Genomic DNA, 26,235 nt, shown 5'->3' with positions numbered 1-26,235 from the left:
GGAAAGGAGTGTACAAATAAGATCCTGTAGCTAGAACCATCGTGGAAGTTCCTTGAAAGCTGTTTCTCCTCTTGGCCACTGACCCCGGTGTGACTGGCCTCCTGGAACGTCAGCCCAGTTTCCCTGGGAAGCAGGTGATCTCTATGGAGGTTTTCAGTTCTAGAAACTGATGTCTAGCTCTGAAAGGGCGTACTGACTGCAAAAGTGTTTTGTAAAACATATAGTCGCCCTCTTGTTAAAAGCACTTATAGGGGAGAAAAATGGGAGTGGTTTCTGCATCAATTACAACTAAGTCTGTTAGTTTAACGTGGGGAGCAAATAGTTCAGGCTGCTGAGTGAAATACTGTTTAAAAAAATGTCGAAAGGCAGTCAAAACACATTCATAAAAGAATCAGTCGTCCAATCATCTCAGGAGGGTGGCAGCACAGGTGCAAGGCTTTTGCCCCATTTTACAAATGAGGAAACTGACGATGAGGAAGCCCGAGTCCCTTGACTCCCTTCCGTAGTCGGCCAATTGTGGCCGCTCTAACTTCACCTGCACAACAGAGTCCCCCAGAGGTGGCCGTCCCGGGCCAGACCCGCTCCCGAAGGCGGGTGCTACCGCAGGTCTCCATCCGGCGCCACTTCCGCCTCCCGACCCGGCGGCTCGCCTCCAGCCTCTAGGAGTCACGAGTTGGCGTCGGGGACCCGCCCCTCCGCCCGCTGATTGGGCAGCGTCTGACCTCTGATTGGTTGTTCGCTCCCGGCTCTCCAGCACGGCGGAGACCAACCGGATATAGGGGCTGGGCTTCCGCTTCCACCTTCTCCCTCCTCCCGCTTGTCCTCGGATCGCATCGCCAGCACAGCGGCCGCTGCCCAGTGCGGTGTCGGTTGGTTTGCCTCTCGTCGTTGGTGTCTGTGCCGTGGAATTGCCCACCATGGCTGAGCTAGATCCGTTCGGCGCCCCCGCCGGCGGCCCGGCGCTGGGGAACGGGGTGGCCGGCGCCGGCGAGGAAGACCCGGCCGCGGCCTTTTTGGCGCAGCAGGAGAGCGAGATTGCGGGCATCGAGAACGACGAGGCCTTCGCCATCCTGGACGGCGGCGCCCCCGGGCCTCAGGCGCACGGCGAGCCGCCGGGGGGTCCGGGTGAGAGTGCCGACGCGTTTGCGGCGGGAGGACTTGGGCAACTCGGCCCCGAGTGGGTCCCAGAGCTTCCGTGTGACTCGCGCTCCTGGCCGAACCAGGAGGTTAGAGAAGAGTGCAAAGAGGAAGCGAGACCCCGGCCCAGTCATGCAGAAGCCTGTGCTCGAGAAGCCCGACGTTCTGAGTGTGTCTGAGTGCTGCTGGGCGCGGGCGAAGCGAGAAAGCAAAGAAAATAGGGTGACAGGCTCAGGAGCCCCAAGAAGTCCGTTCATTTCAACTTTTCATTGCATTAAGCCTGGTTTCTGAAGTGCCGCATTAGCGTAGTTGAGCCAGACTTGGAACTCTGAGCCCAGAAAGAACCAGTTTTTAGGAAAGGGGGACAGAAAAAAAAAAATAAGAATAGTATGGCTTTTGAGACATACAAGCAAAAATGGCAATGCCGTTCAGCAGTTAAGTACTTAAGATGTGTACAGAGTGTTGGGTTACTGGGAAGAACGAAAGAATGACTAAGAAGTAAGCACCAGAGAAAGAAACTGGTCAAGAGGGTTGGAGTTTACCGTTGTCGGGTGTATCACAGCTAGGACTTCTGGAGCTCTTTTCCCCTGGGAACAGTTTCAGTAGGCAAAATTACTAAGGTTAGCCTGGACCAAAGGGGAGGAAAGAAGAGGTGACTAGAGAATAGCCAAGCCTAGTAAAAGGGTGCTGGGTAGGAGGGCAATTGACACTTTTGAATTTGTGGTGTGGGAGGTAAGGTTGAGTGGGAAAAACCTGTTTGATAGTATAAGGAAGTAGGAAATTAGCTATAAGAAATGAGACGTGGCTTTTCATTTGCTTAAAAAAATTCCACTTAAAGAAGAATAGGGCATCTTTAGGGTAGATAGGAGTGTCTATTCTACCTTAAACTTGTTTGTTTTGGTTCTAGGGATTGAACCCAGGGGAATCCTACCACTGAGCTACACCCCCAGCCCTTTATACTTTTTTTTATTTTGAAACAAGGTCTCACTAAGTTGCTGAGGCTGGTCTCCAACCTGTGATCCTTCTCCTCTCAGCCTCCCAAGTACTGGGATTACAGGCCTGTGCTGCCACACTCGGCTCTACTCTAACCTTAATGAGAAAAACAGGATAGACATGAGACAGTAAGAATGTTGGAGACTTAGGCTTTAGTTCACTAGAGTAGTGTTCTGTGTATATTTGAGACTCAGAAATCTAAAATTACTATGCCAGCCAGGTAGAACCCTTTTTTTGGTGATGGGCTACTAGTTTGCTACCCTCTAAACAAATCAGTCCTCCAAACTTACATGAGAATATGTAGTAGGCCTGAATATGCAGCTCACAGCAATCAAGCTAGGCTGTGACTGGAAGATGAAGCTGGCTTTAAGTGATTGGGCACTACTGTTGTTGAGTGGTCTTTAACATTTGCCTCAGGAATTAAAAGTTGTCCTTTTTAGATCCTTAGCTTCCCTCCTTTTAATAGAAAACTTGAATCCTAGAGAAAGGTGATTTATAAGCAGAAAGGACAAGCTACTAGCTGAGCCCTCAGTCTCCCCGTCTCGAGACTGTACCACATTCGTTTGCAGTGTTAGCCTAGATGTGAGGAAATGAAAGAAAGACATGGCTGTTCTGGGTAGGACAGCACTGGGAGAAGCAGGACGGTGGCTAGAAGACTGTCATGACTCAAGGGCAGCGTTTTTCTTGCTCACTGTTTATCCGCATTACCTAGCAGGGTGCCTGGCGTCTAGTAGACGTTCACGTGTTTGACAAAGAAACAAGCAAAAATAATCCTGTATAGAACATGCAGATCCTTAGCCAGGCATGGTGGTGCATGCTTGTAATCCCAGCATTTGGGAGGCTGAGACGGAAGGATCACGGTTCACGGACAGCCTCAGCTATTTCAGCTACTTAGTGAGGCCCTTTGCAACTCAGTGAGACTCTGTTTCAAAATAAAGAATAAAAAATAGGGCTGGGGGTGTTGTAGCTCAGAGGTAGAACACCCCTGGGTTCCTCCTCAGTATGGTAAAAAAAAAAAAAAAAAAAAAAGATAAAGAAAAGAAGAACATGTTGCAGAACTTGATGGTAGGCAGTCTGGGAAGGTAAAAGGAAGAGTGACTGTTTGGGCCCTTTGTGCATTAAGCCTTCAGCAAAGGGAAGGAAAGGGATGATTGCTGACTTAGTTCCTGGGAAAGACATTCTTAGTGAAGTAAGCATTTAGTGACTTAACGCCAGATCCCTGACAGTGTAGTTGAGGTTGGCAGTAGTGCAGTGGTCAGCACTTCCTTTGGGGATTAGAGAACCCTAACCCTCTCTCTGAGACACTCTAATGGTTAGGATTCTGTGCTATCCTCTGCTGCTTGGGTGTGATTTTAGCTTTTTGGTCTTAGGCAATTTATATAGCTGTTACCACTGCCCAGCCTCAGTTTCTTCCCCATAAAAGATGCATAATATATACCACACAGTACATTTAGGATTACATTAGATTATCAGTTTGGTATTGGTAAGCATCCAGTGCGTTCTAGCTGTTGTTGTTTTAGGGGGGCAAAGGTAAAAAGGATTAAAGGCTGGTAGGCCTTGGGGCATACTGAGTGAACGGACAGATTTTAAGTAGTAGCTCTTTTCTGGTGTGTTATATGTAGTAGGCTACAACAATTGAGGACAGAGGAAACATTTAAACTCTAATGTCCATGGAGAAAATTCCCGTGGAGGATGGGCACTGGCAAAAACAGGGGCAAGCCTTGGTTTCCTCAGTTGTTAGGAGAGAGATCCATAGAGGCAGGAGGTAACCAGCTGGGTGAAGGTCTTGGAGGGCTGAGGAGGAATGAATGGTAAGAAGAAGGCAGTGCAGCTGAAAGTTGTTGAAATCCCTTCATCCCGAGGTGGGGGCAGCACAGAAGAAGCAAGTAAGGAGCTGAGGAGAAAGTTCAGCAACAAGGCACTGTTAGAAAAGAAGTAGATGAATTAAAGGAAAGTTTTCTGGAAAAAGAGTAACTTTATTGGTAACAGTGGTAGAGAGGAATTTAGGGAAATCTCACAGGTAATATTTAGGTATACTGAACATTTATGTATGCCAGGTACTCTGTATACTTTCAGATCCATGCAATAAGCCTGTAAGCTAAGTGGTAGTGCCATCATGTTCCAATGAGAGTTGATCACCATGTAAGTTAAGCAGTGTTCCTTAGGTAGCAGTGGTTCATTTGGGATTCACACCTAGGTCTACTTGACTTCAAACGTTCAGGGAACATGGCAAGCTGAAGGTGGATTTGGAACAGAATTTTCCTCCCCTGGAAATTTACTCTGGAATTTCAGGAATTCCTAAAATGCCCTTGAAAGTTTCCTTCTGGATCACTGGGTTGCTTGGCTTAGCTGTCCTAATAAGCCAAGGACCCTGGATGTCTATTTCTGCATGTTTCTTAGAGTGGGTTATCCTTTGACTTGGGTCAATTGTTGATTTATATAAAACCGCCAATACAGTACTACGATAACCAATGAAGAGACACGCATTCAGTGTGTCTGGCTGAATTCTCAGACCTAAAGGACAGAAAGCATGTGATTTAGGAGGCATGAGATGAGGGTTACTTCTAGCTTTGTGTATGGAGTAGTGATCAAAGTCTCCTTTTGGAAGCAGCCTTGGGCTGGAATATATTAACTGGATGTTTGGTATGTTCACTTTAATATGTTAACCATCATGTAGGCCTGGCTAGACTAACCATTGTAGTCTTTAGGATTTAAAACTATCTCATTCTTTTCTATCTCACGAAAAATAAATCCCAGATAGATTAAAGAGAGGCACTTAAAAAACTACAGGAAGAGAGTATTTATCTCAGAGTAGGGAAGGTTTTCAGCATAAAAGCAGATGTAGAAATCAAAAAGGAAAAAATAATAATGCCTACATTCAAATTAAGTAGTAGTTCTAGGCATTAAATATCAAAAACCAAATTAAAAAATAAAATGGGGGAAGCATTTGCAATATGAGAGGACTACTAATAGGGAAATGCTTAGATAATAAAAGATAGGCAAAACTTAGTTCAGTAAAGAAGAAAGTTAAATGTCAGATGTTATTATATTACCTCATAGGAAATAAGACTGGTACAACAAAGCCTCCAGCATGAGTTTTTCCCCCCTTTATCAATTTAGCAAAAATTTAAAAACATGATACAGCTCAGTTTCTAGTATCTGAAAGTTTGAGAAATGAGATGCTCGTGTGCTGCTGTTAGTAATATAAACTAGTAGGCTAACAGGAGCAAGGGGTTGGCATTTCGGGAAGTCTTCATACGCCCCGTGACTAAACAAATCTTCATCAGGAAATTTATTATAGAGGAACAACTGATGTGCCACCAAAATACTTTGTTCGCTTTTTGGTAAACTTTGTATTTCTAAAACTTGGTAGAATGATTTACAAATTACCTGGGTATAAATAGCAAAGTCTTTTGTAAAAGGCCACTGACCAGATCTATAAGATACCATATTTGTCTGTCACAAAGCACAGAAGTGCCTGGAGGTATAGCTCAGCATGTGATGAGCTTGCCCTGGGTTCCACCCCCAGCACCAGGAAAAGCAAAAGTAAAAATATAAAGCAGAGGAGTAAAACAACTAGAGAAATTAAGCTAAGAAAATATAAGAAGTATGGTGAAATCAAGATATGTGCAAACCAGCAGTTGAATAGACCAAAGCCTGAGGTGGGTTGCCACTTGCTTAAATCTCATGGTTTGTATTCATGTATCCAATTAGCTTGCTCACACTCGTGTGCAGTGTGTGTGTGTGTGTGTGTGTTTTGCTGGGGATCAAACGCAGGGCTTCACTTATAATAGGCAAAGCAAGTGTTCTGCCATTGAGCTATACCCCGGTCCTAGCTCTACATTTTAAAGGCTGGTTATCTCATGAATTTAGTGTTTTTCTTATCTTAAACATAAAAGTATCCTTAATTATCTGCTCTTTCATGATTACCTTTTTAGGGTCTCTGTGTGTCTTACTGGGGATGGAATCCAGGGTTATTCTATCTCTGAGCTATGTCCCCAGACCCCCCACCTTATTTCATTTGGAAACAGGGTCTCACTAAGTTGCTTTGTCCTAAGTTCCTGAGACTGGTTGCAAACCTGATCCTTCTGTCTCGGCCTCCCAACTACTGGGATTACAAGCATACGCCACCATGCCGGCTAGTTTAGGGTCTCTTAAGGAATCCTACACACACACACAGTTTGTAGTACTGGGATTGAACCTAGGGGTATTCTCCCTCTGGGCTACACCCCCAGCCCTATTTTGTTTTTTATTTTGAAATAGGGTCTAAGTTGCAGAAGGCCTCACTAAGTTCCTGAGGCTGGTCACCATCCTGCAAACCCTGTTTTAGCCACTCAGATACTGGGATTATAAGCATGCACCATCATGTCCAGCTTCTTGTATCTTTTGTGTTCATTTTTCTCTCATTTCCCTCTTCTTACGTATGCAATAAGACAGTCACTGAGGTTTGAAAATACTGGGACAGCTGGGCTCAGTGGTGCATACTTATAATCCCAGTACTTAGGAGACTAAGGTAGGAGGATCGCAGGTTCCAGGCCAGTGCACAGCAACTTAGTGAGACCCTGTTTCAAAATTAAAAAGTAAAAGCAAAAAAGGGCTGGAGAGTGTAGTTTAGGTAGAACACCTTGAGTTTAAAAACAACGGGACAAAGTAATATAGAAGTCCTACATGGTAGGTAGTAAGTTGACCAACCAGTAGATAAAATAGAGTAGGTTGGTGGTAGCTATAGTTTTATGGTGGCTACACTGAGGCTTTCAGAAGAAAGCAGGGCAGCTCCCCAGAGGGACAGTGCAGCCGTGTCCAGACTTGTCTAGAGTGATGTGTTGGCAGGGCTTAGAACTCATGCTCACTGGAACTAAATGGGTAATAGTTAGGGAGACACCAAAGGGTTTAAAATCAGATTAGGTCAGGTGGGTGGCATACACCTGTAATCCCAGTACTTGGAAGGTTAAAACAGGAGGATCATAGGTTTTTCAAATAAAAAAAAAATAAACTAGGCCCCAGCATTTGGGAGGCTGTAACAGGAGGATTGCGGTTTGCAGACAGCCTCAGCTGAGGCCCTTTGCAACTCAGTGAGACCCTGTTTAAAAAATAGAGAATAAAAAATAGGCCTGTAGGTATAGTTCAGAAGTAGAATGCCCCTGGGTTCCATCCCCAGTACTGCAAAATAAATAAATAAATAAATAAAAATAATAATAATAACAACATAGGGCTGCGGATACAGCTCAGTGGTAGAATATCTCTGGGTTCAGTCCGTAGCACCACAAGAAAAACAAATAAATAAAAACTAAAAACTAGTCAGTGGAACCAGGATGGGGGCTGCAGGCCTATAATCTCAGCTATTCAGGAAGCTGAGGCAGGAGGATTGCAAGTTTGAGGTCAGCTTGGGTAACTTGGCGAGATCCTGTCTCAAAATAAAAAATTAAAAAAGACTGGGGATGTATCTCACTGGCAGAGACCCTGGGGTTCAATCTCCAGTACTGCAAAACAAAACAAAAAAATCAGTGGGGCTAGTGAGACTGGCAGATTAACAGAGGGCGCTACCCTAAAAGGCTGCCTCAGTTCCAGAGTGCATGTCCAGTATTGCTGGATCTTCTGTCTGCTTGCCTCTCCCTTTACTCCTCTTTCCCATCCCCCAGTCCTGGAAATTTTTATTTAAAAATGTGTTTTAAATAAAATATGTCTGGCCTGTGGAACTCTTTTGTGCTAAATGGGTAAAAGGTTTATAGGTCTTACTTTTTAGATATTTTTTATGCTTTGAGTCACATTTAACTCACGAATTAGCTAACTGCTCCAAAAAGACTGGATTGCACATCATTCTTTCAATTTTTATAATTTACATCTTGAGGTCACTGATTTAATTTGGCATGCCCAGATCTTAATTGTTTAAGACTGATTCTGAGTAGGCTAGAGGAATTAACAAGAAAGGTCAGCTGTAGACCATTAAGTACCAAACCTATTCCATTCCTGAGCCTGGAGAAAGCACCTTGGTTTGAAGTGAAGCTGCACGTCTCTGCTCACCACTGAACCAGGCCCCAGACTTTCCCTTTGCCCTTCTCTAGATTTTTCACAGAGAAACACTTGCTTTATGTAGCTCTTCTGGGCTTCCATTAGTCATGTCTGTAAGCCAGAAAATAGAATCATAAAAGGTTTTAGACTTGGGAGTTGGAGATAGATGTGATTTTTGATGAAGTTGTTTATATATAAGTACATTAAAAATTGTTATGACTAGTACTTACCTCAGGGATAGCTTACAGTACCTACAGTATATAGCGTACAGTGCTGTATTCCACCATATAATCCTTTGGCCCAGCATTTGACCAGCCTTGATTGACAGACTGAAATCTCATGTCTTACAGATGCCGTTGATGGAGTGATGAATGGTGAATACTACCAGGTACAAAGTACTCTATGTCAGATGATAATGGCCAAGAGTCTTCCTTTCCTTCTGATTTGAATCCACTCACCTGGAGAGAGACCCTAGTCTTTTAGCTTTCCTGGATATAATTAGTATCTGGTATATTATCTACCAAAGAGAAAGGACCTAGAAAGTGGTGGCATTGTAGAAAGAACGTCCTTTGAAGATGTATTCACCTGGCCCTAGCATATCACCTGTACTCTCAGGAGGTGACCCCTCATGGTGACCAAGAGGGCCAGTTTAAATACAGTGCCAAGCACTGTGATAAGTGAGTTACTATACCTTAAATAACTCTCTCTCTCTCTCTCTTTTCTTCTCACTGGGAATGGAACCCAGGGGCATTCTACTTCCGAGCTACACCCCCAGCCCTATTTTTTATTCTTTATATTGAAATAGGGTCTCACTGAGTTGCAAAGGGCCTCACTAAGTAGCTGAGGCTGTCTACAAACCTGGGATCCTCCTGTCTCAGCCTCCCAAATATTAGGATTACAAGTGTGCATCACCACGCCCAGCTCTTTTTGTATTTTTTATTTATTTTTTGTGGTACTGGGGATGGAACCCAGGGGCATTCTGCCTCTAAGCTACACCCCCAGCCCTATTTATTCTTGATTTTGAAATGGTCTCACTAAGTTGCAGAGGGCCTCACTAAGTAGATGAGGCTGCCTGCAAACCCAGGATCCTCCTGTATCAGCCTCCCGAATTCTGGGATTACAAGTAAATAATTCTCTTTTCATCTTTGTTTATAATCTGGTAAGGTTAAGCTGGTAAAATCCCCTAGTTGAACAAGTGGAATAAGTCTCTAAAGATTAACCTATTTGAGTGTATCAATTTATTTATCAGCTCTCAGATCTTGCCCCCTGTAAAGGAGAGCTGCCATGCCCCTCCACCCTCTGTGACTCACATTTGCCTGCCTTTTTATTCATTTCTCTAGTGTTACTGTGGTAACTCACACTTTCTTTTAGACTTTCTTTTCTAAGATTTACTACATTTGATTATATGGTATTAAATAACCCTTTTCTGTGTGTTAAGTAGCATTAGACTTCTTAGGTTTTAGCCCTTGCTTTGCTATGTACTTACCTTTGTTACTTTGAAGATATCACATAAGCTGTGTCAAGTGAATAATAAACGGATAACATGGTTTATCAATACTTCCATTATCCACCACCCCCAACTTTACTATTACCCATTCGTGTTTCTCTTATTAGCAGGTAAATAATGATTACTCTGCTTCCTTGAGATAAGGATTCATTGTAGTAAAACTGAAAGCTCCTTATTGGCATGTAAGGTTTAAGGTAATTCTTTAACATTTTAAAACAGCCACCAATGCTGTACGTAACCAGAGCTTCTAATTTTAATGAAGCACATTTTAGGGAGTTCTTTGTACTGACAGAGCACGATTATGTTTCATACTAGGAGAGTAATGGCCCGACAGACAGTTATGCAGCGATTTCACAAGTGGATCGATTACAGTCAGAGCCTGAAAGTATCCGCAAATGGAGAGAAGAACAAATGGAGCGCTTGGAAGCCCTTGGTAAGGAACCCCTGGCTATCTCTGAGTTGACCTGGACTCTACTTTTATCTCTTTTTTACTAGAATTAGTCAGTGGCCTTGTCTGGTCTTTTTTATTGGTGGTGCTGAGAATCAAACCCACTTACTTGGTCTTTAGAAAGATATTTTTCTCAGCCCAAAGGTCACAGGACCACTCACATGGAGATGCTTAATTATAGACTGTTTATGAGGGTTACCGTAACCCAGAGAGCCACTTCTCCCAGCAAGAGTGGAGTAATGCTGTGGATAAAGCCCTGGACTTATTGACTCTCAGCTTAGCTTACTAGTTGAGGGTACTTATAGGATCTGCTTTAAGATACTGCTCAAACCCTTCAGGGTCTCTGTCATCATTGATGAAGGAAGATCAGTGTTACTGACCTCAGGGTATTCTTGAGCTGGTATTTATGAGCATAATTGGTAAACTTCAGGGTGTTATATTCACATGAATGACATTCACAGTCCATTTATCATTTGAGGGCTCAACTTAAGGTAATGCTTACAAGGAAAATGTGAGATGTGTTAAGAAACATGTACAATTTTTTTTACCTTAGTCTCCCTATAAGAAAAATTCATATTTTTATGGGTGAAAAAAGTAGATATCATTGGTACAGTTAAGTATTTCAAGCATACAATTAAGTAACAAAGCCAGGCATGGTGGCACATGCCTATAATCCCAGTACTTAGGAGGCTGAGGCAAGAGGATCGTAGGTTCTCAGCCTCAGCAATTGTGAGACTCAGCAACCTAGCAAGACCCTGTTTCAAAACAAAAAATGAAAATGTCTGGGGGTATAGCTCAAAGTAAAAATGCCCCTAGGTTCAGTCACCAGTACTACATACACATACAAAAAAAGAACTGGCAGAGCATAATTTTAAGTCTGCCTTGCTTCCAGGGCCTTACTCCCTTCAGCCATGTTGCTTTCAAAGTGAATTTTGTGTATATGATTTCTAGCCCAAGATCAACACAACCAGCCTCCAGTAAAGATGTCTTTACCAGCCTTTGGGTAAAGACGTGTATGGAGATTCAGGTACCAGTTGGTTCAAGAACAGGAGACACCTGGTGGCTATACTTGGTGGGTTGGAGAGCTTTGGCAGGATGCAAGGATGTAATCTATGGTGTATTCTTAACTTTTCATGAAATTTTTAAATACAAGCCAGGTGTGGTGGTGCATGGTTATAATCCCCATGTTTGGGAGGCGGAGACAGGAGAATCACATGGGTTCGAAGCAAGCTGTGCTGGTTTAAGAGACCCTGTTTCCAATAAAAATATACAAAATAGGTCTGGGAGTATAGCCCGGAGGTAGAAGGGTTTCCAGGAACCCCAGTACCACAAAAAAAAAAAAAAAAAAAAAAGAAAGAAAGATTGATTTAGATACAGAGCCAGGCATGGTGGTTCACAGTTGTAATCCCAGCTTTTGGGAGGCTGAGACTAGAGGATCGGAGTTCGCGGACAGCCTCAGCTAGTTAGTGAGGCCCTCTGCAACTCAGTGAGACTTGTTTCAAAACAAAGAATAAAAAATAGAGCAGGGGGTGTAGCTTGGAGGTTGAATGCCCCTGGCTTCCATCCCTAGACCCGCAAAAAAAAATTTAAATACAATTTTAACAGTTGAAAGAAGAGAAAAATGAACATGTGTATACCTTATAGATTCAGTAGTTTTCATTTTGTCCTCTTTATTATAAATGAGGCATGTGCATGTTTATGTTTCATACATACATACATACATACATTCTTTTTATGGTTGACCTGCTCTAAGATACAGATATACTTCATGTCTGAATATTCCATTGTACATTTCCTAGAAGCAGCTGCATTCTCCTAAGTAACCACAATGTCCACATTATCATTCCTTCTTGACAACCATTGACCTAGTGAAAACATGACTCCTGGCTTTCCACATGGGGTAACTGGCACCTGGAAATAGGAAAGGACTTGACCCAGATAGCAGCCAAGTAGTGCCAAATCATTTAGTAAAATTTATGTGGCTTTCAGAACAAAGATGCACTTAGGTTTGAACCTGTACACCAGCACTATCTAATAATAATTCTTCGGTGAAAATATTTGCTATCCTTTCCAAGAGGGAAGCCACTGACCACATGTGGCTGTTGCATACTTGAAATGCGACTGAGAAACTGAATTCTAAACTTTCGTGTGTGTGTGTGTGTTTATGTTACTTGGGATTGAACCCCAGGGGCATTCATTCTACTTCTGAGCTACACCTCCAGCCCTATTTTTTATTATTTATTTTGAAACAGGGTCTCACTAACTTATGGAGGGCCTAAGTACCTGAAGCTGGCTGCGAATCTGCAATCCTCCTGTCTCAGCTTTCCAAGTACTGGGATTACAAGCATGCACCACCATGCCCGGCCCTAGCCCTTTTTATGTTTTTGTTTTGAAACAGTCAAGCTGAGAGTCTTGCTACATTGCTGAGGCTGTCCTCAAACCTGCGATCCTTCTGTCTCAGCTCCCCAAGTACTTGGATTAAAGTTCAGCCCCACTATGCTGAACTTTAAACTCTCTCAAGACTTTGATAACTTAAATGAAAGAAAGTATTCCTGCGTGGCAAGTAGCTGGCGTGTTGGATAGTGCAGTTTGATGAATATAGATCTTGGTCCTTGCTTGTTCTTTGGGGATCTTTTGGTTAGGTTAGAGACAAGATTTAGCTTTTAGTACTGCTGAAGTATTTTGCATGTTGTAGAACCTAACTTTATCTTTCCTTAAAGCTTAGCCAAGTAGTTTGTCTTCTCCACAGAGAGTATACATTGGTTGTGGAAATTTTACATTTTCATTTATTCCTTTTTTTGTATATGTGGTACTGGGGATTGAATCCAGGGACAGGCATTATTTTTATTTTTAAACAAGGCCTTGCCAAGTCACCATTTGCTGGCCTCAAACCTGTGACTCTTCCATCTTAGTCTCCCAAATACAGGGGTCACAGGCATGTGTCACTGCACCCAGCTTCAAAAGTTTTTATTTTCCTTTTCATTTATCTATATGGGTACCTTGAGAATTCTCCATGAAGAGTTTTCTTCATTTGCCTTCTTGAGGGCAGTCAGAATTTGGCCTTGCCTTCCAGTTGAACTGAATTTATCCGCAAATAAAGTGTTTCTTCAGTTTCACCTTTTTCCCTGTGAGAACTGTGAGGAAGCAGAGGATGCTAAAAATAGAGCTGGTGTCAGTGGTTTTCAGCTTAGCTGCCAGCTGCAATCTCAGATCATTTTTTTTCTTTTGTTCCAGGGATTGAACCCAGGGGCCTTCTACCTCTACATTCCCAGCCCTCTTTAATTTTTATTTTGAAAGAGGGTCTAAGTTGCTGAATCTGGCCTCTAACCTGTCTTAGCCTCCCAAATGCATCCAGCTTCAAATAATTTTTCTTTCTGTGGACAATAATGAGGGTGGCCAGAGAATAAGATGCCTGTTAGTGTGCTTTGCTCTAAAAGGACTCGTCTTCCTTTCTTCCTCCTCCCTCCCTCCCTCCCTCCCTCCCAGTCTCAGATGAATTCAGACGTGGCTTTCCTTGTCCCACAAAGCTGAGCATTGAAGAATTCTAATTCTTACTGCCAGTTGTACTTCCTGGATCTGTAAATGCCAGAAGACAATTTATTATTATTATTGAGTTTTGGTATGTGTGGTGATGAGTATAGAACCCAGAGGCATTCAACCTCCAAGCTACACCCCCAGACCAATTTCATTTTTTATTTAGAAGCAGGGTCTAAGTTGCTGAGAGCCTCGCTAAGTTACTGAGGCTGGCTTCGAACCTGCTATCTTGCCTTCCAAGTACTGGGATTATAGGTATGTGCCACTATACCTAGCTCAGAGAGACAGTTATTATTTTTTCATTTTGCAGTACTGGGGATGGAACCCAGGGACATTCTACCTCCGAGCTGTACCTCCAAGCCCTGTTTTTTATTCTTTATTTTGAAATAGGGTCTCACTAAGTTGCAGAGGGCCTCACGAAGTAGCTGAGGCTGTCCACGAACTGCAGTCTTCCTGTCTCAGCCTACCGAATGCTGGGATTACAAGTGTCTGCCACTAGGCCTGGCCAATTTATTATTTTTTTTGTGTGTAGCAGTATGGATTGAACCCAGAGGCATTCTGCCTCTGAGCTACACCCCCAGCCCTATTTTATTATTTTGTTTTGAAACAGGGTCTCACCAGGTTAATGAGAATCTCAGAATTTGCCATGGCTGCTTTAAAACCTATAATCGTCCTATCTCAGCCTCCCAAGTACTGGGATTACAAGCAGACATCACCACTCCTGGCTTCAGAAAGACAATTTAAGTGTACTGTGTTTTGGTGATTACCATCTGTTATAGGTGGTCACAGTTTTTATTTAGATTAGTTTTTATCAGATAAATTTTCATGGTCTTTGGCCTTGATATATAATAAAAAATAATGATCATTAGAATATATTAAAAAGAAATACTTTCCCCAAAGTACTTTTTAGAAGTATTTTTCAGTACTGTAAAGGGAGACTTTACCCCCCACACACACACATCCTGGGCTGTGTGCATGCATGCTAGGCAAGCGCTCTACCACTGAGACAGGGTCCCACTAAATTTTCCAGGCGGGCCTCACACTACCATCCTCCTGCTTGATCTCCTGAGTAGCTGGGGTTAGGAGTGTGTGCCGTCGCACCTGGCTGAGACCTTACATTTAAATTTGTTCTTTTCAGTTCCTTGCTCACATGGCAGTGTCAGTCCGCAGCATCTGTAATTGTAGCAAAGCCCCCTCCATTGCACACATAATAGGCAACGTCACAGACATATCAGAAGTTTCCTGGATATTACTGGATATACTTTATCAGTGGAAAGTCTGAGTAAAACGATTCTCCTATTGAATGATAGATCACTTCTGATACATTAGAAAACAAGGTGAAAAGATCTTTGTGTTTTGAAACTAGGGGATGTCAAGCAACTATTTCTTGCAGTTACACAGTCTGCTCCAGTTTGTTACTATAAGACATTTCTGACAAAGGCCCTAGAATGGTTCATTTCCTCTTTTCCTCACTGCTTTCTACTCTTCTTTTCAAAGATACTAGTTAAAGTTTTGCTCTCCTTCTTCACGTTGAAAACTGGGTCACAGGTGGCCATGATGGTCAGTCAAATCAAGTGATTATTTCAAGGTTCCTTCTTTTCCTTCCCTTCCTTGGAAGTAGTGTAATTAAGTAAGTAAAGTGTTGAGTTTTAGAATCAGATGTAGGTTTGTATTGTAGCTTTCCACTTAATATAACCCTAGGGAATTCACTGAAATTTTCTCAGCTTTGGTTTTTCTCACTGCTAAAAATGGACTGAGAATTTTTTTTTAAGTTACTGTAAAGAAGTGAGATCTCTATAAAATACCCGGCAGAGAGAATGTCCTTAAGAATGTACTTATAAGTGTATGAAGAGCCACATGTGGTGGTGTACACCTGTAATCCCAGTACTTGAGAGGCTGAGACAGGATGATTGTAGGTTCGAGGACAGCCTCAGCAAGTAGTGAGACTCTCATCAGCCTAGTGAGATTTCCAAATAAGAAATAAAATTGGGCTGGGGATGTAGCCTGAAGATAGAATGCTCCTAGTTTAATCCTTAGTACCACAAACAAAAAAGTGTTTGAGGTTTGAGTAACTTTAAATGTCAACTACACAGGTGACTGTGACAGCTATCTCTTTTTTCCACTGTTCTAACATATGTCTCTTCAGCTAAATGTCTTAGGGGACATCATGTTTAGTTTTAGGAACTTGTGTGTTTGAGAATTCAGTCTCACCAGCCTCGGTGTGCATTTTCTTCCCTTGTCTCTAGAACCTTTCCCTGTTAATAATGACCCCACACCTGAGCCTCTGCCATCCTCGCCGTCGGAGTATGTGCAGTAGCTCTGCCCTGGCTCTGCCACGAGCGCACACTGCGGTCTGAATAGGCATAGACACTGTGTGGTTGTCTCTAGCTTTAACATTCATAGTCAGCCCTTCTCCGGCAATTTCCCCTCTAGCTCTCCACCTACTTTATAGAAGTGCTTCCGTCACATTTAGCTATGAAGAAGCCACCCTGCGTTTTACAGTAACTGGCAGATGTGGGAGGTGGACTGTAGTTTGTGAGAAGAGTGAAAGGAATCTAGTGTCACCGCTCCACCCTGGGCTTATACTGACAGCATTATTAAAGACTCATCTATACTTGCTCTTTCCTGCTGGTGCACCACCAGGCATTCATTCATTTTTACTTACTTATTGTGGTACTGGGGGTTGAACCCAGAAACATTCTACCTCAGAGTCACACCCCCAGCCCTATTTCTTATTCTTAACTTTGAAACAGTGTGTCACTAAGTTGCAGAGGGCCTCACTAAGTAGCTGAGGCTGGCCAGAACTTGGATCCTCCTGTCTCTTCCTCTGCCTCTCAACTGGGATTACAAGTGTGCACCACCACACGCGGTTCAGGCTTTTTCTTTTTTTCTTTTGTAATACTGGAGATTGAACCCAGGGACATTCTGTCTCTGAGCTACAATCCTAGCCGTGTGTGTGTGTGTGTGCGCGTGCGTGTGCGCGCGTGTGTGTAGGTAGCAGGACTGGGAATTGAACCTAGGGGCATTCTACCTCTGATCTACACCCCAGCCTGATTTTATTTTTTGTTTGGAAACAGTGTCTTATTAAGTTGCAGAGGGCCTTGCTAAGTGTCCTAGGCTGGACTTAAACCTGCCATCCTCCTGTCTCAGCCTCCCAAGTACTGGGATTAAAAGCATGTGACACCACTACTGACTTATGTTTTTATTTGAAATAGGGTCTCACTAAATTAATGAGAGTCTCATTACTACTTGTGGAGGATGGTCTCAAACCTGTGGTCTTCCTGTCTCAGCCTCCCAAGTACTAAGATTACAGGCGTGCACCACTGTGCCTGGCTGGCTTCTTTTTTTTTTTTTTGTGGTACTGGGGTTCTTGGAAACCCTTCTACCTCCAGGCTACACTCCCAGACACCTATTTTTTATATTTTTATTTGGAAACAGGGTCTCTTAAGCCAGCAAGGCTGGCTTCGAACCTGAGCCATCCTCCTGTCTCCGCCTCCCAAGCACGGGGATTACAAGCGTGCGCCACCACGCCCAGCCTGGCTGGCTTCTTTTTAAAGTCAGTGTCTCCATGCTCTTTATCTCTCCTGGCCCTGAATTTAAATCAAGTCCAGTTAGTGACCCACCAGCTTGTCAATGGACTGGGATAAGATGCAGAATAGGATTGCTGAGATCCAGAGTAAGCTGTTATGTGCTCACTTGAGGAGCACATATATTAAAATTGGAACAGTACAGAGAGATTCGCATGGCCCCTGCATAAGGATGATATTCATTAAGTGCTCCGTCTTTTTTCCAGTTTAGAGATGGATTTGGTTATGAACATGGTCAGTTACCACAGTAAAGTTGGAGAGGATTATTTTGTTGAATGAACTTGTAATAAGAAAAGCTTTTAAATAAAAAAAAGTTGGCTGAGCCAGGCATGGTGGCGCACTCTTGTAATCCCAGTACTTGGGAGGCTGTGACAGGAAAATTGCAGGTTTACAGCCACCCTTAGCTACTTAGTGAGGCCCTTGGCAACTCAGTGAGACCTTGTTTCAAAATAAAGAATAAAAAATAGGGTTGGGGCATAGCTGGGAGGTAGAATGCCCCTGGGTTCCATCCCCAGTGCTGAAGGAAAAAAAAGAGTTGGCTGTACAGATTTATCCCCCCCCCCCAGCATTCTCCCCACTACACACACACACACCTGCCCACACACACCATAAATGCAGTGGAAACTGAATGAAAAGTAAACTCATATTTTCACAGTAAACTGATGAAAAGAACTTAAATTTTTGCGTTGCCTCATTTCTGTTGTCTCTTTTTCCCTTCTTTCAAAGATGCCAATTCTCGGAAGCAAGAAGCAGAGTGGAAAGAAAAGGCGATAAAGGAGCTAGAAGAGTGGTATGCCCGGCAGGATGAGCAGCTACAGAAAACAAAAGCCAACAACAGGTGAGTGCACGGTGCCCATCGTGGCCTGTGCTCCGAGACGGAGCCGTTCACGTTCCAGCATCCAGTCTAGGTTCTTGGCTGCTGCCTCCTTAGTGCTAAATGTCTGCAGGTTTTCAAGAAAGTGCTTGAAACATAAGAGTTGCAAGTCTGGGTCTTGTGCACATAATTCAGCCTGTCCTTCAGCCATCCCAACTGTTGTGAATTTAGCCCATTAAGAGCTTGGTTTGCTTTGGCTGTAATGGTTTAATTCAGGAAAGGGAAGGATATTCCACGTAGAAAAGGTAGAACTCTGAAATGAAAGGTCGGTCTCATTACTTAGGAAATGATTATAGGCGCGTGTATGTTGCAGCCCCTAAATACAGCCCTGCTCTCTGAAAGGTGCTTAGCAAAGAGGTTCGTGCAAATGTGCTCTCTAATTAGGGAGCCAAGGATGTTTCAACACTGACTTCAGATTTAGGATTCCTGGGGTACTCAGCCTGTGCCTAAGAAAATCTTGACTTCTTAAACATGCTTTTTTTCCCCTGAAGGTTAAGTAGTAATGGGGAGAAAACACATTCATTCTCATATCACTAGCGAGCGGCAGCTGTGGTCTTAACGTCCTTCGCTTCTTGGAAGTTCTTCCTTCCTGGAAGTAGCTCAGAGTTCTATGCAGCCTGGCTTCCCTCAGGGTAGGTTGACTTCTTTTTCAGCTGGATTCAGTCCCTCCATTCACTTCGGTGTAAAAACAGGCCAGACTGGGCCTGCGATATTTTAATTTCAAGATAGAGCTTTAAGAGCCAGCATTCAGGCAGGAAGCAGGCTGGGGTAAGTGCCCTGCTGCTGGGGAGGGGAGCCATCCACCTCGCCGCCTGCTGATGTGATCATGGGACCGCATTTTTGGGGGCGTCTTCCATCGTAGATGGCCACTATCATGTAGCAGCCCTTCCTTTCTCCTTGAGTCCCTCTGATCATCCTGGTTCTCAGCTGCACCTCAGATGCCAGTTCTCAGACCTCCATCCTGCTCACTCTTGGAGTGCCTGTCAGATTCCATGTGAAATTTGAGGGCCACCCCCCGTGGGCTGTTTAACTGCTGGAGGTGGTAGCTGCCATCCAGCCACTTAGGGCTCCTCTTGAGTCTGTAGTCAGCGTGAAGTGCTGATATCTCTGGGCCCCTACACCCTGTGCTTACCCAAGATGGCTTCCCCAGGTGCAAGTCCAGGTCAGTAAAAGGTGAGTGGGCGCAGCGATGGTCCCAGCAGGTCGCTGCAGCACTCAGATCTGCCCGGGAGTACTGGGCAGAACGTGCCAACCCTCCTTGTACAGGGTCTCTTGAGGCTTCACCAGCACCCACGTAGATGGAAATTTTCAGACTTGAATAATGAATGATAATGAAGGATTCCTGTTGTAGAAATTTCCTCACGCCAGTTTTGCTGAACTCCTGTCAAGAAAGGTCCCTTTCGGTGTACAGAATCAGGTGTCCTTGAAGAAAATAAGCACACCTGTTGTGGGCGCTCAAGTCTCTCCAGTGAGGAGTTAGGGCTGTGGTGCCTTCTTTACTTGGAATTATAGAATGTTAGGTTGGCTGGTCTCAGGCGAGCCTCTCAAGTTCCAGAGAGAGGGCCTTACCCACTGAGAGCGTACCACTGTTTAGAAACCAGGTCATCAGCCTTGTGGAAACTGCAGCACATGTCTGAACCTGCATATGTAAAGCTGTGGTATGTTAGCCACTGTCACCAGAGCCCTAGGACAGAAGGAATTGTTTCACACTTTATTCCAATGATTTGTCAGAGGAACTTTATTCCAGTGATTCGTCAGCAACTTAAAAACATCTTGGAGAGCCAGGCGTGGTGGCACACACTTGTAATCCCTGCGCTTGGGAGGCAGAGACAGGAGGATCGCGCAGGTTCGAAGGCTGGCTTAAGAGATCCTGTTTCCAAATAAAAAAATATATATATATAAATAGGTCTGGGAGTGTAGCCTGGAGGTAGAAGGGTTCCATCCCCAGTACCACCAAAAAACAAAAACAAAAAAACATCTTGGAGCAAGGTGTGGTGGTGCATTCTTATAATCCCAGTACTTGGGCGGCTGAGACAAGAGGTTGACGGGTTCGCAGCCAGCCTCAGCTACTTAGTGAGACCCTCAGCAACTTAATGAGACCCTGTTTCAAAATAAAAGAATTAAAAAATAGAGCTGAGGGCATAGCTCAGAGGTAAAATGCCCCTGGGTTCAATCCCCAGTACTGCAAAAACAAAAAACCATTTTGGAGGACTTCTTTGATCAGTAGATGACCCTGAAGATACCAAGATTGCTCACTACTCCTCTCCCACGGTGGAGTCTGAAGGACTGGGTCTCAATAATGTACACACAGTGCCCCATCTTCCCTGTTGTCTGTCTCTAGGCAAAGTGAATATTTTTAGAAAAGAAAATGGGATGTTTTTAGATACTGAGGTAATTCCACATATAAGGTAGGGAAGCAGAGAAGCTGGAAAGAGGAGCCCCAGGGATGGAAAGGACACCCAGTGAATCGTGACCTGCCCTCAGGTCTCCTGCCGTTGGTGCCCTCTCCCAGTCAGTCCCCAAGGCGCCGGAGCACATCAGGGCCGAGCCATGCTGGGTGTACACTGTCAGCAGGGGTCCTTGCCCCGCACGCACAGTCTGGAATCTTTGTCAGTGCCCAGACTGCACCTGCCTTCTTTTATACCAAGTCAGGGCCTAAGTGTCACTGCTCATGAGCTTGAATTATTCAGTGAAAGCCCATGGAAAATCCTGTCCGGAGGAGTCAAAGCAGTGCCTGGCTCCTGCAGCACGCTCACAGAGGACAGCCGGGACATGCTCCTTCCCAAGCTGGCAGAGAAACTCCCCCTGTGGCAGGTGGCTTTTGCACTCAGGCTTTTCAGCTCTTCCAAGGTTTGACAAAGTTTGGGGAATCCGTAGTTCTCAGTAATGGGTTTCCATCGACATTTTTTTCCAAGCCCATTTTGGGGCTATTTATAGAATGAAGTTCTGCGTTGAATCTGGGCCTCAAGAGCTTGTCCTGTGGTCAGGCATTCCTCCCCTCCCCCTCTCCCAGGCCTCCCTGTGCCCCATCCTGCTGAGGCTGACAATTGCCGCTTTCAGGTCCCTTTCTGCTGGGTGAAGAGCAAGCAGGTGGGGCTGCCTGCATTTGGTTTGGATAATTTTCTGTTTGTTCTTCAAGGCTGTGCTTGTCACTGGCTGGCTCTTTAAGTCTAGGGGGGATAGCTGCAAAGAAGCAGGGCCTGACACAGCGTCTTTGTTGTTGGGAAAGATGCCTGACAGGAGTCATTAAACCTTTATTCTCCTCTACTAGCAGCAAGTTCCAGTTGAAATTGATTAGGCCTACCCCTTTGTGTGAACTAAAAGGATTACGGGTTTACAAGCTGGCCTGCCTTTCCTCTCCCTCCCACTCACCCTGCCCACAAATAACTCTGTTTCCCTGCTGAGTCACTTGAGTTACAATCAGGCTGCTCTTTTGCTTTCTCTAAATTTCCACAAAACACCTCCTGTGTATAAACCAAAATGGGAAAGAAAGAAGGGTACTCTGTGTTTAAAAATAAACTGAAATTTAAATTACTAGAATTTGTCTTCAAATACACATGTATGCTTAAGTTAATGACTAGGTATAATTATCCTTAAAAAGTGCCCCTTCTGCTTGCCCACCTGAGACTCCTTAGGTTCCATGCCCTCACAATGGATGAGGTAGCTGGGCCCAGGGTTCAGCTGGGGCCGCAGACTTAAAGCCAGCTAGTCCCTTGCAGTATAAATTTCTCTACCCAGTAAGCCTCCTCCCTCTTGTCCCAGAGTTCTGCCATGTTGGCCCACTCCCCCCTCGGAATGGGAGTTAAGGAGGGTTGGTGAGGTTCTAGATTCTGGTCAAGTCTGGCGTAAAGATGTTCAGAAGCTGCCCCAGCTTCCTGAGCAGACAGCCTTCCTCGGGGACAGCTTAGCTAGGGCCAGAGCTCCTCCCACCAGACTGCCTGCCTCTAGCTGTTGTTTCCTCTAAGGTGGAGATTTTGAAATGACACTGTGTCTTATCAGGATACTGAACATTTATCCCACTCAGCCAGTGTGACAAAGCAGTGGTTGGAGACTCCAACATTTGGGATTAAATCTTTGGGACCAGGTACGTCTTGTCCTTGGTCTTGTTCATGCAGCAAAAAGAACCCTGCGCTCGAGGTGGGCTTCTTTGGTTGTGAGTTCTGAACACTACCACTGTGCTCTAGCCAAGCAAGTTGCTTCTTTTCTAAACATAAGTCCTCCGTAACCCAGCGGCATAGGTTATGGCATAGGTTAAGAATTGAATCAACATGATTATAAGAAAGGGCTTAGCCCATACCTGGGTGTGTAATGAATGTCGCTGAGTAAACCCCAGAGCTGAAGCTGCCGAGGCCACTCTCGAGCCTCACGACCAGGCCAGGCCAGCGGGAGGCCTGAGCCTGCTGCAGTGTCCAGCGTGGGAAGCCGCCTGGGGGTTAAGATGGAGCTGGGGAGCAACCTTGAGCCCAGTTGCACCTCTGCTGTGGATTTTAGATGTTTCTGCTTCTCAATGTTCTCTTCTTTTTTCCTGCCTGCTTGCCTGCCTTTTGGACTTCTTGCTGTCTAGGGTGGCAGATGAAGCTTTCTACAAACAACCCTTCGCTGACGTGATTGGTTATGTGTATGTTGCAAAACTAATTCCTTTTCTTTTGATCCTTTTTACTTTTTAAGAGTTAATACTCCTTTTATGTCACAAGTTGCTTTGTTTTTAAAAATATTTCAAATTGGCACTGTGGGGGCTGCCTAAGAATTGATAAACCAGGGTATGACCCATTAGATATTCTTGCAGTTGCGACTCCCTGCACCCTCTAGTGGTCATTTTTTACATTTGGAGTTTGGAAGGGAAGCAAGTGAATTCCCTTTGAAAATGTGGGTCCTTTGTAATCTTGTCTGGGGAGGGTTTGGGACTTGGGTGGACTTGGACCTCTCACTGCTGCTGTAGCTGCTACCATGCTGCTTCCAGACCCCTACTGCCTACCTGTCCCCAGGTGGAAAGACAAATGTCCCCACCTGGGAGCAGGCTCAAGTCTGAGGAGGTTAGGAGCCAGTGAGCAGCAGCACTTTGCATTGTTAGCCAGAGCCCCTCCTTCAGAGAACACGGGGCTAGTCATCTCTCCCTTGGCAGAGGGGTTCAGAACAGAGGGGGTTGTCCACGACGCTGTCTGTCATTGTTTCTCTATGGTCTTATCTGTCAGAAATTGCCATTTAGTGGCCAGCTTCTGGTGCCCTGTCCCCACCCTGGCACAAGAGGCCCCGCTGTGAAGTCAAGATAGCCGAAGCTATGTGATATGGGCTACCTCAGCCTTCCCCCCAAGACTGGGTCTTCTCTGGAAAAGTGTTTTTGTTTTAAATTATTCCTGTTGTCAAAGCAGTATTGCTGAAGACTTGGAAACAGTCCTTTGTTTCCTCCTCAAAAATTAGGGCCAGCTTTTAATATAAGGGAGCTGAGCGTGGAGGGGAGGAGATCCTGTGGAGGCCAGGCGGGCAGGCTGAGGTCTGGAACTGCTTAGAGCCCGTGACCTGAGATGTTCACCTGTTAGAAGAACAACTAGGTTTCCTGGGCCCCTGGATGCATTTGCAATGATACTTGTGAAATGCTGGACTTACAGGTGGTGTTTGATTTGACTTGCACATTCTCTCTGGAGTAGAAATGGAGACTGGAAAGGTCGAGTCTGGTTTTGCTGGGCAGCAGGGTGGCCCAGCAAAGCCAGCTGCACGTTCCCAAGCATAGATAGAGTGGCAAGGGCATGTCTAGCTTACTGACCATCTGCATTGAGCTCATTCTCATTTTCTATATCTGACCTAAAGTTTCTCTCCTTGTTTCTTCTCTTCACCTTTAAGCACAAACATAAACCATCCTTGCTACAGCCTAGAACAGTTAAGTAAACCTTTCTCACTGCCCCTAACTGTGTGTGCCATGAAGTCGCAGTGTTGTAGTGGCTCTGGGCTTCAGCGGTGTCTGCCACGGCCATCCCTGTGATAGTGCCACCCTCTGTCCCCACAGGCCAGTCATCTCCATTGCTTTCGCTTTGCCCGTGATGCTTGTTGGAGTAGATGAATATATTGTGTCTTCCTGCCTCTTCCCACTGTCCTTTTGGGCTGTAGCTCTCACCAGTTAGTTCCCAACTGGGGATGGGCTGACCTTGACGTGAAAGAACGTTGGAACGGCATCTTGCCAAAAAGCTAATGCGGGCTCTCCTGCCAGAGTGGACCCTGAACAGCCCCAGGCGCCTGGCTGGAGAGAAAATGGCAACATTTTGGCTGAACTGGAGAGTGTCCTAACAAACCCCCTTCCAGAATGGCTTTAGTCTCTAGTGCCTGCCAGCATGGGAGCTTTGTCTTGAATTCCTTTTATCTGCCTTGTTTCTCTCCAGCCTTAGGATTAACTCTAGAGGCTATTGTGCAATGACCTGTGGGCTTTTAAGAAGTCTCAAAATTTCCTTGAAAGTCAGTATTGCCCAGCATAAGCTACTCTTAAGTTCTTGACCAGCCTACTGCTTGCTCATTTATTAATGAAAGCAGTGCTTAGCTGGCCAAAGACTTGCTTTTATAATGCTCTTGATGAGCATAGACAGAGAGAGACAGTGAGCCCTGAACCAAACACCTGTATTCCACCATTTTACACAGCAGCCCAGGCACCCTGTGCCTAGGAGTGCTCACCATGTTTCTGCCCCTCAGTTTAACCTGGTCCAGGGCAGATACCCTTGGGAAAATCAAAATGCCATCGAGTCAGGGATGAAGAGGCAGCCACTTTTCTGTATCCAGACAGCCAATAGGTTGCCCACGGGAGTTCTACATTAAACCAACATATTTTGTTGTTGATTCCAGGGCAGCAGAAGAAGCCTTTGTAAATGACATTGATGAGTCGTCCCCAGGCACTGAGTGGGAACGGGTGGCCCGGCTGTGTGACTTTAATCCCAAGTCCAGCAAGCAGGCCAAAGATGTCTCCCGCATGCGCTCAGTCCTCATCTCTCTCAAGCAGGCTCCCCTGGTGCACTGAAGAGCCACGTGTGAAAACACTACATCTGCAATATCTTAATCCTACTCAGTGAAGCTGTTCACAGTAATTGGATTAATTATGTTGAGTTTTTTTGGACCAAACCTCTTTGTCTTTAGCGTTGATCATTGTTTGTGATTGCATGTTTCCTTCAACTGTGTTCTCCCTGGCATTCAGAGAGGAGGGGGAGGAGGAAGAGGACGGGAGGAAGCTCCCAACAGTAGCCTCAACCCATGCTTTTGTGCATTATTCTGAGAATAAATTTCTGTTCAAACAATACACATGAAGCTTCTTTATTGATCTCAAGATGTGCTGCAGCTTGGAGTGAAGCCTTAAGGGACGAGGAATTCCCTTTTCCATTTCTAGGGCCGAGGCGGCACAGTCACTAGACACCCACCCCTGTGTTAAACTAAAATAGCCCCAAGGTTTTTTCCTGTAGAATTCTGTGGAAATTTTCATTTAAAAGGGAGCTTCATGGGTAAGTGTTAACTCCGTTGCCTAAGACACAGCTGTGAATCCTCTCACAGCGTAGACATTTTATCCCACATGGGCTCTTGTCACCGTCCCATAGTTTAGAATCTTGCGTAGCATTATTTTGCAGTCTTTACTAATCCTTTGGATCAGCTAGTAAACACCTACATCAAGATGGTGTCAGTCCTGTAGTACATGTTAGGGTCTGGCCACCCTATGCACTTAGTTCATATTTCTATTATCAAATCCTTTGTCTGAACCTGGGCTGTACAGTACAGTACTCACTAGGCACATGTAGCTGTTAAACTAAAAAATGCATTTCTAGCCTTACACGTCTTTCGTATGTTCATGAGTCACATGTAGATAGGTGGTATCTGACCAGGAGAGTGCAGATTATGGAACATTTCCATCATCCCACAATGCTCTGTTGAATTGAGCCAATCTGTATACAACAGGTGCTTCCAGGAGATGGTGCTCCAACACATCCATTGTCTGCTCTCAGAGCCTGATGTCACATGAGGCACTGTTTTGCTGATGTACCAAGCAATCAGTAGAGCCACCTTTCAGTAACCTTTTCCTTAATAGTCACCTGAAGTTATTTCCAAATGGAAGTTGAGGGAAAGTCCTATTAATATCACACTCGAGCAGGAGATAAGTCTTGCCATTGCCAAGAAAGTCCAC

The 26,235-nt window shown here is 44.7% G+C and overlaps 1 protein-coding gene across 12 annotated transcripts; it reads left to right on the top strand.

Annotated features, from left to right (window-relative positions):
- Nucleotides 1-917: 917 nt before the first annotated feature.
- On the top strand, nt 918-25,086 carry CLTA (clathrin light chain A; the record flags this gene model as incomplete). 12 transcript variants are annotated; one of them, XM_080708812.1, is made up of 7 exons in its annotated part: nt 918-1,119; nt 8,490-8,527; nt 9,962-10,079; nt 17,942-18,053; nt 22,654-22,707; nt 23,928-23,968; nt 24,920-25,086. In XM_080708812.1, 7 exons carry the CDS (start codon nt 918-920, stop codon nt 25,084-25,086), a joined length of 732 nt encoding a protein of 243 aa, XP_080564938.1. The 12 variants fall into 12 exon arrangements, with proteins under 12 accessions (XP_080564938.1, XP_080564934.1, XP_080564942.1 ...); XM_080708808.1 differs by having other exon boundaries at nt 918-1,125; XM_080708816.1 differs by lacking the exon at nt 22,654-22,707.
- Between the last annotated feature and the right edge of the window lie 1,149 nt (nt 25,087-26,235).

The sequence above is a fragment of the Muscardinus avellanarius genome, assembly GCF_963383645.1.
Source record: "Muscardinus avellanarius genome assembly, chromosome: 13".
NCBI lineage: Eukaryota > Metazoa > Chordata > Mammalia > Rodentia > Gliridae > Muscardinus > Muscardinus avellanarius.
This window is presented reverse-complemented; position numbering and strand designations above follow the sequence as displayed.